The 15,750-nt window shown below is 39.7% G+C and overlaps 5 protein-coding genes across 8 annotated transcripts; 4 read left to right on the top strand and 1 right to left on the bottom strand.

Annotated features, from left to right (window-relative positions):
• The first annotated feature begins 327 nt into the window (after positions 1–327).
• On the top strand, positions 328–1,206 carry LOC120011210 (mitogen-activated protein kinase kinase kinase 17-like). The gene has a single exon (XM_038862274.1). The coding sequence runs from the start codon at positions 736–738 to the stop codon at positions 1,204–1,206; it is 471 nt and encodes a 156-aa protein (XP_038718202.1). The 5' UTR covers positions 328–735.
• Positions 1,207–3,237: 2,031 nt separating this feature from the next.
• On the top strand, positions 3,238–4,671 carry LOC120011531 (CRIB domain-containing protein RIC6-like). Its single transcript, XM_038862664.1, has 4 exons — positions 3,238–3,366; positions 3,449–3,552; positions 3,666–3,771; positions 4,053–4,671. The coding sequence occupies exons 1-4, from the start codon at positions 3,306–3,308 to the stop codon at positions 4,520–4,522; spliced, it is 741 nt and encodes a 246-aa protein (XP_038718592.1). The 5' UTR covers positions 3,238–3,305; the 3' UTR covers positions 4,523–4,671.
• A 442-nt stretch (positions 4,672–5,113) lies between these two features.
• Positions 5,114–6,919, bottom strand: LOC120011381 (piriformospora indica-insensitive protein 2-like). The gene has a single exon (XM_038862486.1). It carries the CDS (start codon positions 6,656–6,658, stop codon positions 5,294–5,296), a length of 1,365 nt encoding a protein of 454 aa, XP_038718414.1. The 5' UTR covers positions 6,659–6,919; the 3' UTR covers positions 5,114–5,293.
• Positions 6,920–7,474: 555 nt separating this feature from the next.
• LOC120011382 (F-box protein At5g07610-like) lies at positions 7,475–10,160 on the top strand. Of its 4 annotated transcripts, none has more exons than XM_038862487.1 (3): positions 7,475–7,593; positions 7,677–9,075; positions 9,539–10,160. In XM_038862487.1, the coding sequence occupies exons 2-3, from the start codon at positions 7,796–7,798 to the stop codon at positions 9,609–9,611; spliced, it is 1,353 nt and encodes a 450-aa protein (XP_038718415.1). In that variant the 5' UTR covers positions 7,475–7,593; positions 7,677–7,795; the 3' UTR covers positions 9,612–10,160. The 4 variants fall into 4 exon arrangements, 3 of the variants coding, with proteins under 3 accessions (XP_038718415.1, XP_038718417.1, XP_038718416.1); XR_005471015.1 differs by having other exon boundaries at positions 7,535–9,075; positions 9,539–9,705; positions 9,805–10,160; XM_038862489.1 differs by having other exon boundaries at positions 7,535–9,075; positions 9,811–10,160.
• Positions 10,161–10,467: 307 nt separating this feature from the next.
• Positions 10,468–15,483, top strand: LOC120011380 (glutathione gamma-glutamylcysteinyltransferase 3-like). Its single transcript, XM_038862485.1, has 8 exons — positions 10,468–10,630; positions 10,723–10,879; positions 10,945–11,183; positions 11,690–11,853; positions 12,532–12,583; positions 12,790–13,017; positions 13,688–14,212; positions 14,983–15,483. The coding sequence occupies exons 1-8, from the start codon at positions 10,556–10,558 to the stop codon at positions 15,046–15,048; spliced, it is 1,506 nt and encodes a 501-aa protein (XP_038718413.1). The 5' UTR covers positions 10,468–10,555; the 3' UTR covers positions 15,049–15,483.
• Positions 15,484–15,750: the final 267 nt, after the last annotated feature.

The raw sequence follows: 15,750 nt of genomic DNA, 5'->3' as shown, positions 1-15,750 counted from the left end.
GGTTTTCTATGAACTGATGCATAGAACGGAGTCACTTTGAATAAGTTCTGGGAGTTACGGAAAAAACCTTGAAACTCATATTGGTCATGTGGGTTGACAATCGGAATTGAACTCTATGAGATTTCTCTCATTATTTCTGAGTAGCTCAGTGATATGGCGGTGGGCTGTTAATTAATTGGGCGTAGGAATAGGGCCAATAGACAAAATGTTAGCAAAGCCTGCCGGGCCTGGGACGAAAGCAGATTGATTTTGGGCAATAATATAATTTAATGAATAAGCCCGGGAAAAAAGACCGTTAGTGTATCTTTCGGATTTCCTTCTAGGGTTTATACATACTTTTCCTTATTTTGTCAAAGATTTTCCACACAAAGATTTCTGGCAATGGCGTCTGACGATCGATTTCACTGTGAGTGGGAGAGAGGTGCTCTCATCGGCAAAGGTGCTTTCGGCTCTGTTTTCTTGGCTCATCCCAAGTCTTGTCTCGTGACTCTGGTCTTCCCCTACCTCCTGTGTTTGCCGTCAAATCTGCTGAGATTTTGTTTTCGGAGACAATAGAGAACGAGATTGAAGTTTTCACCTATCTTCAGAGCTCAGGGTGCTCACCCGTACATCATCACCTGTTTCGGCGAGGAATTCACTGTCAACGACAACGGCGACACCGTCTACAACTTGTTACTGGAGTACGCTTCCGGTGGTTCCCTCGCTCATCTTATCAAGAAATTGCTTTGGCGTTGGATGCCTGCTGGACAAGTGAAGCGTTATACAAGGCAATTGCTTCTAGGGCTTTCTCATAGACAAGATTCCGGGTATGTTCACTGCGACATTAAGCCTGATAATGTACTCCTAGTTTTATCTGAAGATGGTGATTTTGTGGCAAAGATTGCCGATTTTTGGTTAGCGAAGAGAAGGAGTAGGGAATTTGATCACGTGAAAGGAACTCCTTGTTACTTGGCACCAGAAACTGTTGTCCATGGTGTACAGGATTGTGCCTCGGATATTTGGGCATTAGGGTGTGTGGTGTATGAGATGCTAACAGGGTACTCTATTTGGCCACTTGGTTTCAATGAGACAACTGACGATCTCTACCACAAGATTGCCAGTGAAGAGCCTTATCTTGCTTTTAGGTTTCCAGGTGAGACTGAAGCTTTCTTGAGAGCATGTTTTGTGAGGACACCAGCGGATAGACCCACGGCCAAGACGCTGTGATGAGAATCCCACATCGGAAGATGGTGGGTTTGGAGTCTAGCTTATAAGGGAGGACAAACCTCCTATTGTCAACCTGGGTTTTCAATAGAGAGTTAGGCCCAAACTTGTGATGCTAGACTTGGGCCCCCATCCCGTGTGGCGGGTATTCATCATTGGTGCTTTCATTGAGAGTGCACGCACCTGTGTGTAGGCCCGTGGACTGGCACTATCGTAGGCGGGCCTATCCCAGAGCCCATTCCTTTGTGGAGTTGGGTTAGCAGACAGTGGGCCGTGTCCATTGTGGGCGGGTTGGAAAAGAGAAAGAGGCCGTTAAAAAAAAGAGAAAGAAAAAGGCCGTTAAAAGTAACTGGGAAAGCCCTAGATCCACTGGACCTGGCAAGGCTATGTGACCCTGGCTCGCAAGGCTTGGGGCGGTAAGTGGGCCGTATGCCGAAATGGTACAGTCAAGGCCATGCACGAGGACGTGCATCCTCCCAAGGGGGAGGATTGATGAGAATCCCACATCGGAAGATGGTGGGTTTGGAGTCTAGCTTATAAGGGAGGACAAACCTCCTATTGTCAACCTGGGTTTTCAATAGAGAGTTAGACCCAAACTTGTGATGCTAGACTTGGGCCCCCATCCCGTGTGGCGGGTATTCATCACCCTGCTGGAACACCCTTTTTTGACTGGCTTGATTGAAGAACAGAAAGAAGAATTTTGGGAAAAAGTTGATGAAAATGGATGTCAGCAAGTAGAGGCTGAGAATTGTTGTGTAAAAGAAGAGGTTAAGGTGATTGAGACTGGCTGTATGTTCAAGGATGATTGGATTTTTGTTTCTCAGAAGGGATTTATGTTGCTTCCGTGTTCATTGTCCAAGGATGACATGACACTTCCTGCCTGCAAGAGAAGAAGGATTTCTCACTTGAATCCTGTTACTGCTGGTGACCTTACATTGACATTAGCTCTTCCTGCCTGCAAGAGAAGAAGGATTTCTCACTTGAATCCTAGTACTGGTGGTGACCTTACATTCAGGACATTAGCTTCCACCATTGCAGCAGGAATGTAACACAGGTGAGATGATATATACACATATTCATATCACTTCTCTCTTGCTGGTACATATGTTGTTGGTGATATGTTGCATAGATGAGTATATATGTAGTCATTGATCTAGTTATTCACTATTGACTGAAGAATGTTACATTCTTTGCCTCACATGGCTTCCAAGAGTAATTATATCTTTATCGATCTCGTATGTGTTCGTGATCATTTTGTTACTTGTGCACCCTCCGTTCAGAGAAATTATGGCACATCTGTTGCGATGAGAATGTCCCAACTGATCTTTGCTCATCTGGTAGACACGGACAAAGAACACTACCTTCTTCATCTTTCTGTATCTTTTAGTTCCCTAATGTCCAGAATGTAAGGTCACCACCAGTAATAGGATTCAAGTGAGAAATCCTTCTTCTCTTCCAGAAAGGCAGAAACTTATTAATGGACAACATAATAAATAGAGATTGAAAGGGTAAAATGTGTATAATTACCTGAAGGAGTCAACACATATATACAAATGAATGGACAACATAAGAAAGACTCGTTAAAACATCCTAAAATTAGGTCTTGAAATATATAATAGCCCCTCCCTCACTTTTCTCACATATGCACCAAAATTTACGATGAGCTTTTGGTTTTGATTGAGGGAGGATGCTTGCCAACTAACAATGGGTAGCCATTGAATCAATCAATCAATCAACCCATTTCTTTTCTCTGCTTTAAACAGCAATTATAATCTTGGTTTCTCCCTTTTCTCAACACCCAATATTATTTTTCAATTATTGTACTTTTTTTCTTTTTCTGTTCTTTACGCAATTTTCTTCTTCATTTTCTATCTTGGTATTCTTCCAAGAAATAGCATTTGAATTCTAATGTTACATGGATCATGGATCATCCTGAATTGAAAGGTAAGATTTCCTTCGTTACCCTTTATTCTCGACAGCTTCAAATTCATTTTTTTAATGTTAGATTATTGTCTTTGTTTCAGATTTGAAGCTCTCTTGATCAATCCAATCTGTACTAAACACCCATCAATAAGAGCTTCACAATATCCAGTTCTGCTAAAATGGCAAACAACAAGATGAAGGGCCTTCTGAAAGGCCTTAGATATATCTCTCAAATATTTGGTAAGCTATTCTCTTTTCCCAACCCTGTAAACCATCCACAATCAAACATAGATTTTGATTATTGATCAAACTTGTGTGGCAGATGGTGATCAAAAAGAACCAGAAATGCAGATAGGGTTTCCTACAGATGTAAAGCATGTGGCACACATTGGTTGGGATGGACCTTCGGTAAATTCCCCAGGCTGGGTAACATTAATTTCTCTTCTTCTTTTTTTCCTTACAAAAATCGTTTCTTTCAAAAATGATTTTGAAACTGCTGCAGAAGTTTTTCATGTATAAGTAACAATGGTGGATTGCAGATGAACGAGTTTAAACCACCACCATCACCAGGTTTTTCATCAGCACCTTTGAATCATGGAGAAAGAGAGATTAAGGAAAAAACTCCCGTAAAATGGGTGTCTGAAGGTATTATTTTATTTGAATTTACTTTTCAAAAAAAAAAATTTTGTTTGCAATGAATGATGGGTTGTGTGTAGTGGTGTTTGCGGTCGATTTTTTCATTTTTGACATGAATTTAATATCAACGGTTGAATGATGAGTTGTGTGTAGGAGTGTTTGCCGTCAGTTTTTTCATTTTTGACATGAATTTAACAGAGCAATGGATCCGGTTATCCACGGTTATTTCGTTGTGTTGTAACTTCTAAGTAAATTTCTTTGATTTCTTTTAACACCATAATTGTGTGTAGATACAAGCAGAAGAGGTGGGCGTGCTACTCCAAACTCTCCAGCACGTGACCTACCCGATTTGCCTAAATCATCAAGACGCCGCTCGTCCACGGAGGCTGCACCCGGCGAGGTGTCTGGTGTTGAGTCGCCGACGAAAGCAAAAGCCGACAAAGCACGGCAATCAAGGCGATCTTCGAAGAATTCTGCAAAGAACTTGCTGGACCCCACAAAATCGGGTCAAGTAACTGATTCACCACCGTCTAGAACCCTACCAGACGTGCCCAAGAAAACGCGTAGGAAGAATTCGAAAGAGTGCTCCGTCAATGGCAGAACAAACGGTTCGTCGAGATCCAAAGCCCAAGCTGTCGAGTTGGATAACGGGTCGGAGTCCGGATTCGTTGGGAAGGCAAACAGCAACAATGAGCATTGTCATGCTTCGGCTTTGAGCGCTCTTGAAGAAGTGGAGCAAGGATTTACACGAATTTCTTGAGAGGAGAATTTGTTTGTTTGTTTATTTATTTATTTATTTATTTTTATTTGTTAGCTAGAAGCCTAGAACAATCATCATTTGCTTAATTAGTGCTCACTCTGAATTTTCATTTTTTAATCCATTATTTTATTATACTATTTAATTCACTAATGTTGTACATTATCAATTATGGGTTCTGTGAGATGACTATTTGTAGTAAAAATTGTAAATTACATTCAATGTTGTTTTAACTCATAATCACATTGATTTAGTGTTTCTAGTTCTCAACCATAGAGAATAACTTAATTGGTTATATCTCTGGGTTTAGAGTAGATGGTTGTTTTGATTTGCTGTTAAAATCAGGAGTTCAAACCAACTTAGAATATTTTTTTAGGATTTCCTTAGTCTCGTGGATTTTAGGACCCATTAAAAGTGGTTAGGAACTCTATTTTCACTCACATGAGTTTTGACCCAACCTTATCTCTAGTAAACATGGACATTGTGTAGACTTATGTTGGATTGGGTGGTTATTCGGCTAAAAAAAAATTGTTTCTAGCATGGTTAGAAATATATATGGGGCTATGGCCTCTATGTAGAAGGAAAAAGAAAGGAAACCACTCTATGTGCAAATCTCATTGACAAAATATAATTACATATCTGCCCCTACCAGAAACAAAGACACATAACAACCAAAATTTCTATGAAACCTAAATCCTAGCATTAATAAGGTTATATCTGTTGGACAAATTCCTATTAATTTCTAAGACCTTTTTCATGATCCATGTCTTCTCTTCACACAAAGAAAACCAAAACCCAAATCAACTTGACGACCACAGAAGGTAATGACAACCCCAATGAGGAAGATGAGGCTACACCCATAAGGACAGGATTTACAAGATTGGGAAGTTTTGTTTTATTACAGAGTTTCAGGTAGTGTCCAAATCTGCTGCCATTTTTAACCAAATCCACATCATCAACACACAATCCTGGGTTACCCTGCAACTTCAAAATCTCACCAACCATGGCAGTGAATGGGACCCTCCCACTCAGATTGTTGTTCTCCAAGTTGATTTCACCTGCAAATTCCAAGAACCCCAGCTCCCCTGGTACTGTCCCTTCAAGCTGGTTGTTGTCCAGACCCAGATAACTGAGGTTTCTCAAATAAACCCCCATGGAAGCCGGAATATTCCCAACCAGTCCCATGTTTGAAAATCCTATCCCCTTTATACCTCCAAGGTTTTTCCATATTTCTGGGATGTGCCCTCCTAGGGAATTCCCATTCAGATGCAGCTCTCTTAATCTGGGCATCTTGGATAAGAACACTGGAACTCCAAAATTGCCAAATTGGTTATGGCTTAAATCCAGAAACTCCATGTTCTGCAGATTAACCAAGATATTAGGGATTTTGCCGGAAAATGCATTTGCGCTCAAATCCAGCTTCAACAGTTGTGTGAGATTGGCTATTGAATCAGGGACATTTCCGTCAAACTGATTTTGACTCAAATCAAGAATCCGTAGCAGCTTCAATTTTGAAAAACTCGTCGAAACGGCACCGTCTAACTGATTTCTAGAAAGTGTGAGCTCCTCGAGATTAACCGAATCCACGACCCAACCCGGAATGTTGCCGGATAACCCGTTGCCAGTGATGACCGCCCTCTTCAGGCTCGTGAAATTACCGGTAAGGCCATTTAGAGAGCCGACGAGAGCCGGGTTGTCAATGAAAATCAACTCCTCAAGACTCGAAGCGAAACTCGGCCAAACAGTGGAAACCGAAACCGGCAAGTCGGTGAAGCATTTGTAGAAGAAAAGCTTGCGAAGGTATTTGAAAGAGGTGAAGAGGAGAGGGTCAAAGGTAGAGTTCGGATAACAAGGAGGATTCGGGTTAAAATCAGAGACATACCCGAAGCTTAGCTCCGTGATATGGACAGCAGAAATAGATCCGTTGGGTTCAGAAAAGACGTCGCAAACGACGCCGTGCGGAGCTGAGTAGCAGAAGTCGTCGGGGAAGATTGAACGCCACGGGATTGTTGGGTTGACTGACTCAAGGACCCGGTAAACCGAGTCTTGCTCTGCCATATCGAGAAGCGGTTGCTCCTGCGAAATGACAAGGAAGAGGAAGAGCTGGAAACTGATCAGAAACAAAAATTTTGGAGCCATTGCTAGGGAGCTCTAATGGAGGTTTTCAGGAATGGATGTTTATAGATTTCAACAGAGAGATAGCGAGAGAGAGAAGTGTTTGAATGAAGGAAGCGCAGTGGAATGGGAACGAAAGAGGAGTTAAGAGGGAGACGAATGGGCGTTGTTTGTCTATAATGGCGAAAGAATTCTGACGCAAAAAGACCAGGAATGCCCGGTTTGTTGCAGAACGTGTTCAATTACTAAATTGGCCTTGCGTGTTCCTTTTTTGTTTCAATAAAGGGGGACAATATTGACATTTTGTCTATAGGCCGTACAGATTCACAAAACGCATGTAATAAAAACAGAACTGTGCGGATAAAAACAGACAAATGTTCAGTCTACCAGAAGAAGACGCAGTCGTTCCAATAAAGCTCATGCACATCGTACGGTTTACCTTCATAGCCGAAACCCCCAACGGGTGGGATTCAACCAAACCAATCGAACTTTACTTTGTGGCTCGGTAACCGTGAAAAAGAGAGGAGTGGGAGCCGCCGAGCCGGCGTCAGCGGACAACAAAGCCTGCGGTTATAGGCAGCCGGAGAAACCGACAGCGCTGCAGCCGCCGACTGACAACACTGCGTTGTCCCATGAAAGGGACATTTAACAGATTGAGACAAGCCCAAAAACGGACAGGTGTCAACGTGGGAGTGGCCTGAGGTCGACATCGGAATAAAATGTCATTTCAGATGCTACTGGGCCTTTTAGTATCGGAGAATAAAGCCCAGTGGTTCTGCAATGGTTCTTATTGTCTGTTTAGTTCATTTATTTGAAGGATCCAGTGGGCCTGTGGGCCTAACTGCCTAAGGGCACTTGTTCCCATCCTATCGTTAAAATAAAAACAAATCGTAACTCATGACAAATTCACAATCGTAGCAGTCGATTTAAGGGGAAGAATCGGTGCTTCGATTTTCTTGGTTAGTAACTATTCACTCGTTTTCCCTTCCAATTACAGTTTGTTACAATATTTAAGCTAATTCATTGTTAGATTACTTGCCAGTTCAAGAGAAATTTGTTCAAGTGTTTAGGGATTCCTGTGCAAATCAGGTTTATTTTCGTTGATTGATTTTACTCTCTTTTTTGGGGGAAAGAAACGAGGAGGTTGAGGAAGAGGGATCAATGATGGCTAATTGTGATGAGATAGGTTTTGAGTTACCTGATGATGTCTTGGTTGAGATTCTTTGCCGTTTACCCGAAAGGTCTCTTATCAGACTCAAGTGTGTCTCCAATTCATGGCACAACTTAATTAACAATGTCTGTATTCCTAAATTATCAGCCACTGCACCCGTTTGCGGGTTCGTCGTTCATTCTAGCATGGTGGAAGGCCGTTATACAAACGAACTTGTGTATGCTACTTTGACTTCTCCTCCTGACGCTGTCGCTATTGCCGAAGCTGAAGAATTTGTTCAGTCATATGAGGCCCTTTTGCCATTTATTCCGGCTCCACGGGACTTTCTTGATTGTTGCAATGGACTGCTTCTTTTTCTCAGGGGCTGCGATTGTTGGGAGAGCCGCGCTCCGGGATGTACAGTCTACCTTCAGTACTATGTATGCAACCCTGCTACCAAACAGTGTGTGGAGATCCCTGGTTTTGTTGGAGAATACTCAAAATCTTATACTTGTTTGGCTTTTAACCCTAGCAAGTCCCCGCATTATAAGGTTGTACGTATGGTGTACATACGTTGCAAGCATGGTGATTGTTATTGTGAAGTACTGAAATTGAACATATTCTCTTCAGATACAGGGAAGTGGATTACTCTCGAAATGCCAGCTAAAGCTTCAGTTCGCATCAGAGTGTCAAACAAATATAATCATGAAAATGAAAAATATTATCATGGATATGGAATAAGAAAATATTCTTGGATCACGCGTGTTATTTATTTGGATGGGGTGCTATATAAGTTATCAACTGAGAAGCTCCTTTTGTGTTTTGATCTCAATGAAATGAATGTCCGAGAAATTGAGCTGCCAGAGAGGGGTACAAGTGACATGGGAATTATTGGTGCATCCAGAGGTCGTTTATATTATGCTTCTCATGATGGGACTAAGGTGCTGATTTGGCTTCTAGAGGACCATAGTCTAAAACTTGGTTCTCCATGGATTATGAAGCCTATCCTCTGCAATAACCCTTCGATTGAAGATCCAATGCTCCAACTTCTATATTTAATTCATGAATATTGTCCATTCGGGTTCGGGCCCTATGCATGGCATCCGACTTCTGAAGTTTTGTTCCTTGGGGATTGTCATGTAATATTTAGCTATCATCTTGAAAGCAAAAGGTTGGAAATTGTTCTCGATAGGAACAACATAGATGTACACAGGGGTCGTCTTTACCCATACTCTCGTTGCTTGGTCAGTCTGAAAGATTTCCTTCCGAGGCATTATGGATCAAATCAATCGTAAGTGACCTATTTCCTTGATTTTTCTTTTTCTTTTTTTTGTTGGTTGCAATTTTGACTTGTTTTTGATGCTGTGTTTACTATTATTCTCTTGTGTTTGCTTTGATGACTGGCTTACCTTTAGGTATAAATATTGCTTATAATCTGTTTACGTTTGACTATTTATTGGTTGGTAAAATTCTTATATTTTCTGATGTCTCCAAAATATAGTCAATTATCAGTCATGTGTTTACAATTTTGTGCCTTCTGCTCCATTGGAAACCTTGAGCTTCAAATTATGATCCGGTTCAAATATTTATTTGATTGAACTCCTTATCCAAATTCGTATCATGTCTCCTGACTTCAGATTAGAGGGTTCCTTTTTGTGGAATCTCATTCACTACTTCCTTGAATGGTTTTCTTGTGCATTTGGTTTGATAATTGTTCTATGTTAAGGTATAATACTGCTTGTATTCTGTCTTAGTTTGATTCAACTCCTTTCTCTCATGGCTCTTACCCCCCGCTGGAGCGAGCAAGATTGCTTGTTGCGCACTTAAGATGTATGGCTTAGTCATGGTGGATTGGATACAGAACTTCAATGATTCTTTTCTCCAATGCGGTCCAGCGGGGATCAGTGACCATGCACCAATGGTGATGCAGTTTGGTAGCTAGATGAAGTCCCTTTTTTTTTCCCAACCAATTAGCATCAAATGGCAGACTTGACTGTTAATTTTTGTTTGAAATGTGAAGGAACAGATTCAGCAATGGGACTATCCAAGTTGACCAAGGAAATCCTGGTTCAGAAGTGAGAAGTTGATATCTGTCGTACCTTTTGTTCTGCTCTACGGCTCTACCTTAGATGGCTTAATGATACTGGAGATGAGACCTTAGTATGCAATAGGTTGGAATATTTTACCCTACTCTCATTACTAGGCGTATGTGGAAGATTTCCTTTTGCTAATATTTCTCCAACTTATTTGTTAAGGTTGGAATATTTATAGTCATTAGCTTATTTGCATCATTAACTTATTCGCTATGTTACCAATGAAAGATGGCTCGGTTGCCAATCGGTTGCTATTTAAAAATAAAGTAACTTATTTGTTATGTTAAGGTTGGAATATGTCTTTTTCACGTCGAATTTGATTTCGTAAACCTGTTCAAAAGAATCAAAACATATTCACAATTTGTTTAAAAATAAAAATTATAGTGAGCTTAAAAGCCACTGTAGTAGCTTACTCTCACCAAATCAAATCACAAGCAAATAAGAAACTCTGGGGACAAAAAACTTTGGCTTATGGGCCTACGGCCCATGGGTAAAAAAAAGGAAACTCTGGGTTATGGGCTATGGCCCATGGGTTCCTTTTATATGGTAATGCTAACGGTCAAGATTTTTAAAAAGGAAAAGCAGTTAAGCAGCAGTTTGTCATCTGGTAAAACACCGGACTCTCAGTCCAAAGAAGAAAAGAAAAATCAAAAAGAACAAAAAAAAAAAAAAAAAACGATGGCTGTCGCAGGGCTTTACAGGAGAACCCTTCCTTCTCCTCCCGCGATCGAGTTCGCTTCCTCTCAAGGCAAGGTAATTCGATTCAGAAAACCCTAGAAATCCTCTCTGTCTATCTATGTCTGCCTCTCGTGTAATTGTGATGAAATTTCATTGTGAAATTGCAGGAACTCTTCACAGAAGCTCTTAAAGAAGGAACCGTGGAAGGTTTCTTCAAATTGATATCGTACTATCAGACGCAATCGGAGCCTGCTTATTGCGGACTGGCGACTCTCGCCATAGTCCTCAATGCCCTCTCGATTGATCCTGGCCGCACATGGAAAGGTAGCTCTCCTCTCAATTGAATCACTTCCTTTTGAGTTTTCAATTTATATCCTATTGAATTGCAGGCCCGTGGAGATGGTTCGATGATTCTATGCTTGATTGCTGCGAGCCTCTGTCTGTGATTAAAGTCAAAGGCATCACATTTGGGAAAGTTGCGTGTTTGGCCCATTGCAATGGAGCTAAAGTTGAAACGTTTCGAACCAATGAGACCACTGTTGATGAATTCCGCAAGCATGTTATTTCGTGTACTTCAGTGGAGGATTGCCACTTGATTACGTCCTATGACAGACGGGTTTTTAAGCAGGTGACTCATCCTATTATTTCCTTTTGGATTTCTATTTTCTTGTACATCTCTCTCTCTCTCTATTTTTGTTGTTAGTATTAAATTAATTTATTTAGTTGTCATTAGTAAATTCTTGCTACTGGGGGATTGATGCTCAAGTGTGAAACCTTGGTTTCATTTTGTATTTGATTTATCTTGTGTTGTGAAGTTCAGTAGATTAGGATAATCCGATAGAAAGGGAAAGTCTGCCCTCTCTTTTTAACTTTCAATTTCCTTTTCCCTGCGAAATAGCAATATTAATGAATATCTTGGGCATAAGGTCAAGCTCAATATTCATATATTCACATACTTGCAAGATATTCATCTGTATAAAATGATGAGATTGTAGGTGATGGTATTCAGAATTTGTTAATGTTCAATATGTCATCTCTTGCACCTTGAAGCTAAAATTGATTGTCTTGTGGATTGCTTACTAAACTACTAGAGTTTTTGAAAGGCCTGAAATTCATATTCCTGTCTGATTACAGACTGGAACTGGGCATTTTTCACCTGTTGGGGGCTATCATGCTGAAAGTGATATGGTTCTCATCTTAGATGTTGCTCGATTCAAATATCCACCTCACTGGGTTCCTCTAACACTTCTTTGGGAGGCCATGGATACAACCGACGAAGCAACGGGTCAACGCAGAGGGTATGCTAATAATTTTTTGAGTTCCATTAACACATCAAGCCATTAGATCCCCTCACCAAAAATCTGAGTTTTGGAAGTCACTTTTTTCTTCTTAAATTGTTATTTAATCTTGCATATACGAATCTTTAGAACAGATTCTTAAAGTTGTTTATTTGTGATAATAATTCAAGTTCTTCTGTGACAACAGCCACAACTTATCCAAGTGGCTGAGAGCTGATTTAAGCATAGTTATACTGAAGTCTAAACACACTTAATCCCAGTGGATAGTATGTAGTTATCCAGATTGGGGCACATAAGCTGTGAATGACTGGACCATTAAAAACTGCCTCAATTGGCTTACTGATTTCACACTTTTGAAAGCGAAAGTCGTTCCTACCAAGAGCTTTCCTCCAGCATCTCAAAGAGACACATGGGCCCAAATAAGAATTCAGGTAGGTTAAAATCTGGTTTGGCTAGTAGTCAGGTGACTCAGGTCCAATGGTTCCTAGCTTGCACCTGGGACAGAATATCATCTAGCTTAACAGACCTGCATCCAGAATTTTTTTCAGTCACATTACTACACTATGATAATTTTCCAGATTTTGAGTTCTTGAAATGCTCCTGTTTATTCTTTGTAAATCCATATTTGACATTCTATGAGCCTTATGCAGTCATAAACTGTGCCCACCTTTTTTACAGGTTCATGATTATTTCAAGACATCACAAACCACCATCCATCCTTTATACTGTGGTAACAGTCTTCTGGGCAGCTCTCTGTCTATTCTATACTATGTTATTGTGTCACCATATGAAAATATTGTTTGCTTTTAGTTACGCTTTGCTGTCTTGAAATGTGCTTTCATCTTTTAATTTTCTTATGCTACTGAGGTTCTGCAAGTTAATTGTCCTTTTCCAAAAGATGTTGCTAATATTATGTGTTACTTTTGTTTTTGGCAGAGTTGCAGACAAGAGGGTTGGAACAGCATCACGAAATACTTATCAGTAGACGTTCCACTTCTTTTGAAGGGAGGTGATGTAAAAGATGTACAGAATGTGCTCTCAATTGTATTTAAATCACCGCCTGCTGATTTGAGAAATTTCATCAAGTGGGTTGCTGAAGTTCGCAGACAAGAAAATGGGAGTGTAACCTTAAGTGAAGAGGAGAAAGGACGACTTGCCATCAAGGTTCTTTTGTAGATTTCATCTGTTCCTCTTTCTTTTGTGCCTGCCTTTTTTTGTTCCTTCTTTTCAGTATCAGGCACTATTTGGTAAAGCCTGAACTTCAAGTGCACTCTTTTATGAAATTTTATAATAAGTATGTTGAGAAGGGTTTCTTCATCAAGATAATAAGTTGGTTGGCTATAACATTTTCCGTGAAGTATGAACTAATCGTCAGTAACATCAATTGCTCAGCATTTTTTCCTGTTTGCTGCCCCATTTCAATTGATGTGTGTGTGTGAGAGAGAGAGAGAGAGAGTTTTTTTTTTTTTTTTGAAGAGAGAGAGAGAGAGAGAGTTTTTGGTTCTACAGATATTGTAATGGTATTTTGTTCCATGTATAAATTTCTAATTGGCAATACACAGGTAGACTAGGACTTGTGATAAGTGTATTTACACTCTTCTAAGTACTTTTCAAATTTACCAAACTCCAATGTAAAGTAATTTAATATTTTATGATGTACTACTTCTAGACCAATGCTTGTTATTCACCACAGCACCAAATAAGCTATTACTCTAAAGAGTGTCATACTTTATTTGGTGACTGTCGGTCTGCGTTTTTTGTTCTTATGCTTTTAACTTTACGGATTAAAAAGGAAAACGGATAGATGATTTGAAGTTTTAAAATATGATTTCAGGAAGAGATAATGAAACAACTGCGAGAGACTGAACTGTTCAAGTATGTGATGAGATGGCTGGCTTCCGAAAGTTCACTCTGTAAAGATTTTTGTCCCCAAGGAGCAGATAAATCTTTTGCTGGTGACTCATTAACTGAAATCGCTGCAAATGTTTGTTGCCAAGGAGCAGAACTTTTGACTAGGAATTCCATGTCATATGGGACATGCTGTAAGAAAACAGAGGTGAAATTCTTAACCGTTGATGGTGAAAAGCCTGTCACTTTGGTGTCGGGGAGCGTTGTCACCTCTGGCAGTGAACAGGGGATTGACATGCTTGTCCCTTCATCCCACACAGAACCCACTTGTTTGTGTGAATTTGATCAAGGTAGTTGCAAATGTATGCATCCATATCCAGCTGATGTTCTGACAGTACTTTTGTTGACCCTGCCTCAAGACATATGGCATGGTGTTAAAGAGGAGAAGCTATGCACGGAAATCACTCGTCTCATGTCAACTGACAATCTTCCATCCTTGCTTCAAGAAGAGGTAAAGTTTCCTTGGAGCCAATCCTCCCTTTTTCCTTTTGATTATATTATTTCATTTTCAAGGTGAACGTTTCTTTTGGGCAATCTCTGTATCACACAGCCAGGATATTGGGAGAGTTTTAAAAATCTGTCACACTTTTTCTCAATTAAGCTTTGTTCATTTGGTGTTTTCTTAAGCTTGAATTGCTAGAAACTCCTGATGATTTCATTCCGTATAGATGTGGGAAATTCATTTTTACTTGAAAATTTTTATTATCCAATTCAAATGTCTGTGACTAGTTGATTAAACAGCTACTGGTTTGAGAATACAGTTGTAAGTTGTAACCCTTGGGTCCCTAAATGTTGTGTAATAATTATATTGATGCATAAAGAAATCCTAAGGAACTTGAAAATTCTGTTTGAAAGTAAAAATGGCCTAAGGATCAAGGCAACGAGTCAATGATCATCGACGGGAGCTTAAGGGCTTTACATATGTTAACAGTCTTTTCATGATTCATTTATAAATTGAAGTGGAAATGTGGTGATGGAAAAAGAAAACGGTATTGTGTATTTGTGTGTGAACATTCAAATGGTAGAATCAATTAGTTTTTCTGAAACAGAGGGACTAAGATGTGTTCTATAGTCTCTAAAAAGCATTATGTCTGATAGTTTGTCAAGAAGAAATTCAAGTAGAAATTATTGATGCTGATGTTAATTAACACCTTTTGCTTTCTCTGTTGAATGAGAACTGTATCAAGATTTTATTTATATTTACTATTATGTCTGTAACAGGTCCTGCATTTGCAACGACAGCTCCATTTTCTCGTTACTGAATGTGGTTTTGCTTCTTCCTCATGACCTGTTCCCCTTGCTCACTGTCTTCTTGAATAGGTAATACAATATAAAGCCTTAAGCACAAGCAGAATAAAATAATTCTCTTCTAGTTTTTGCTGCTATATGAGGGTTGAAGAGCCTCTGAGGAGCCTTTTTTCCGAAATAATAAGGAATAACATTGCACTAAAATTTTGCACTATTCTAATCTTTGGGATATATTAGTTTCTCACTGTGAATCTATAGATTTGTACTTTTTAGCTTTCTGCTTATGCAGTTTGCTTAATAGCTTAATAGTAATATTGTTGTCTTGAATGTATGAATAATTGATGTTGGGAGATGGGCTACACAGAATCCTTTGTTTGCCCTTGGAATTTTTTGAATTTTAACTGGATTCACCAATATAAGAATCTTTTTTTCCTCTGTATATTGAAGAATCATAGGCCCTTTGGCCTATTTATATTTCAGGTATTTGGATTGTCCCTCTCTTTATCAATACCTTGACAAGTAGGGTTTTTTTTTATGAACATATATTGATTATAAAATCCATGATTTCTTTTATCCTTTTAGATTTTTCTTTGAAAATTATAAATTGTAAGCATGATATGATGTATCACATTAGTTGGGTGGACAAGAGAGAGTTGAGGTACACTATTGCCCACATTCGCCTTAAATTTTGATTGAGAAGGGTCTGGTATGCTATGGCCAGTTCGGCACCGACACCTATTC

The sequence above is a fragment of the Tripterygium wilfordii genome, chromosome 12 (genome assembly GCF_013401445.1).
Source record: "Tripterygium wilfordii isolate XIE 37 chromosome 12, ASM1340144v1, whole genome shotgun sequence".
NCBI lineage: Eukaryota > Viridiplantae > Streptophyta > Magnoliopsida > Celastrales > Celastraceae > Tripterygium > Tripterygium wilfordii.
This window is presented reverse-complemented; position numbering and strand designations above follow the sequence as displayed.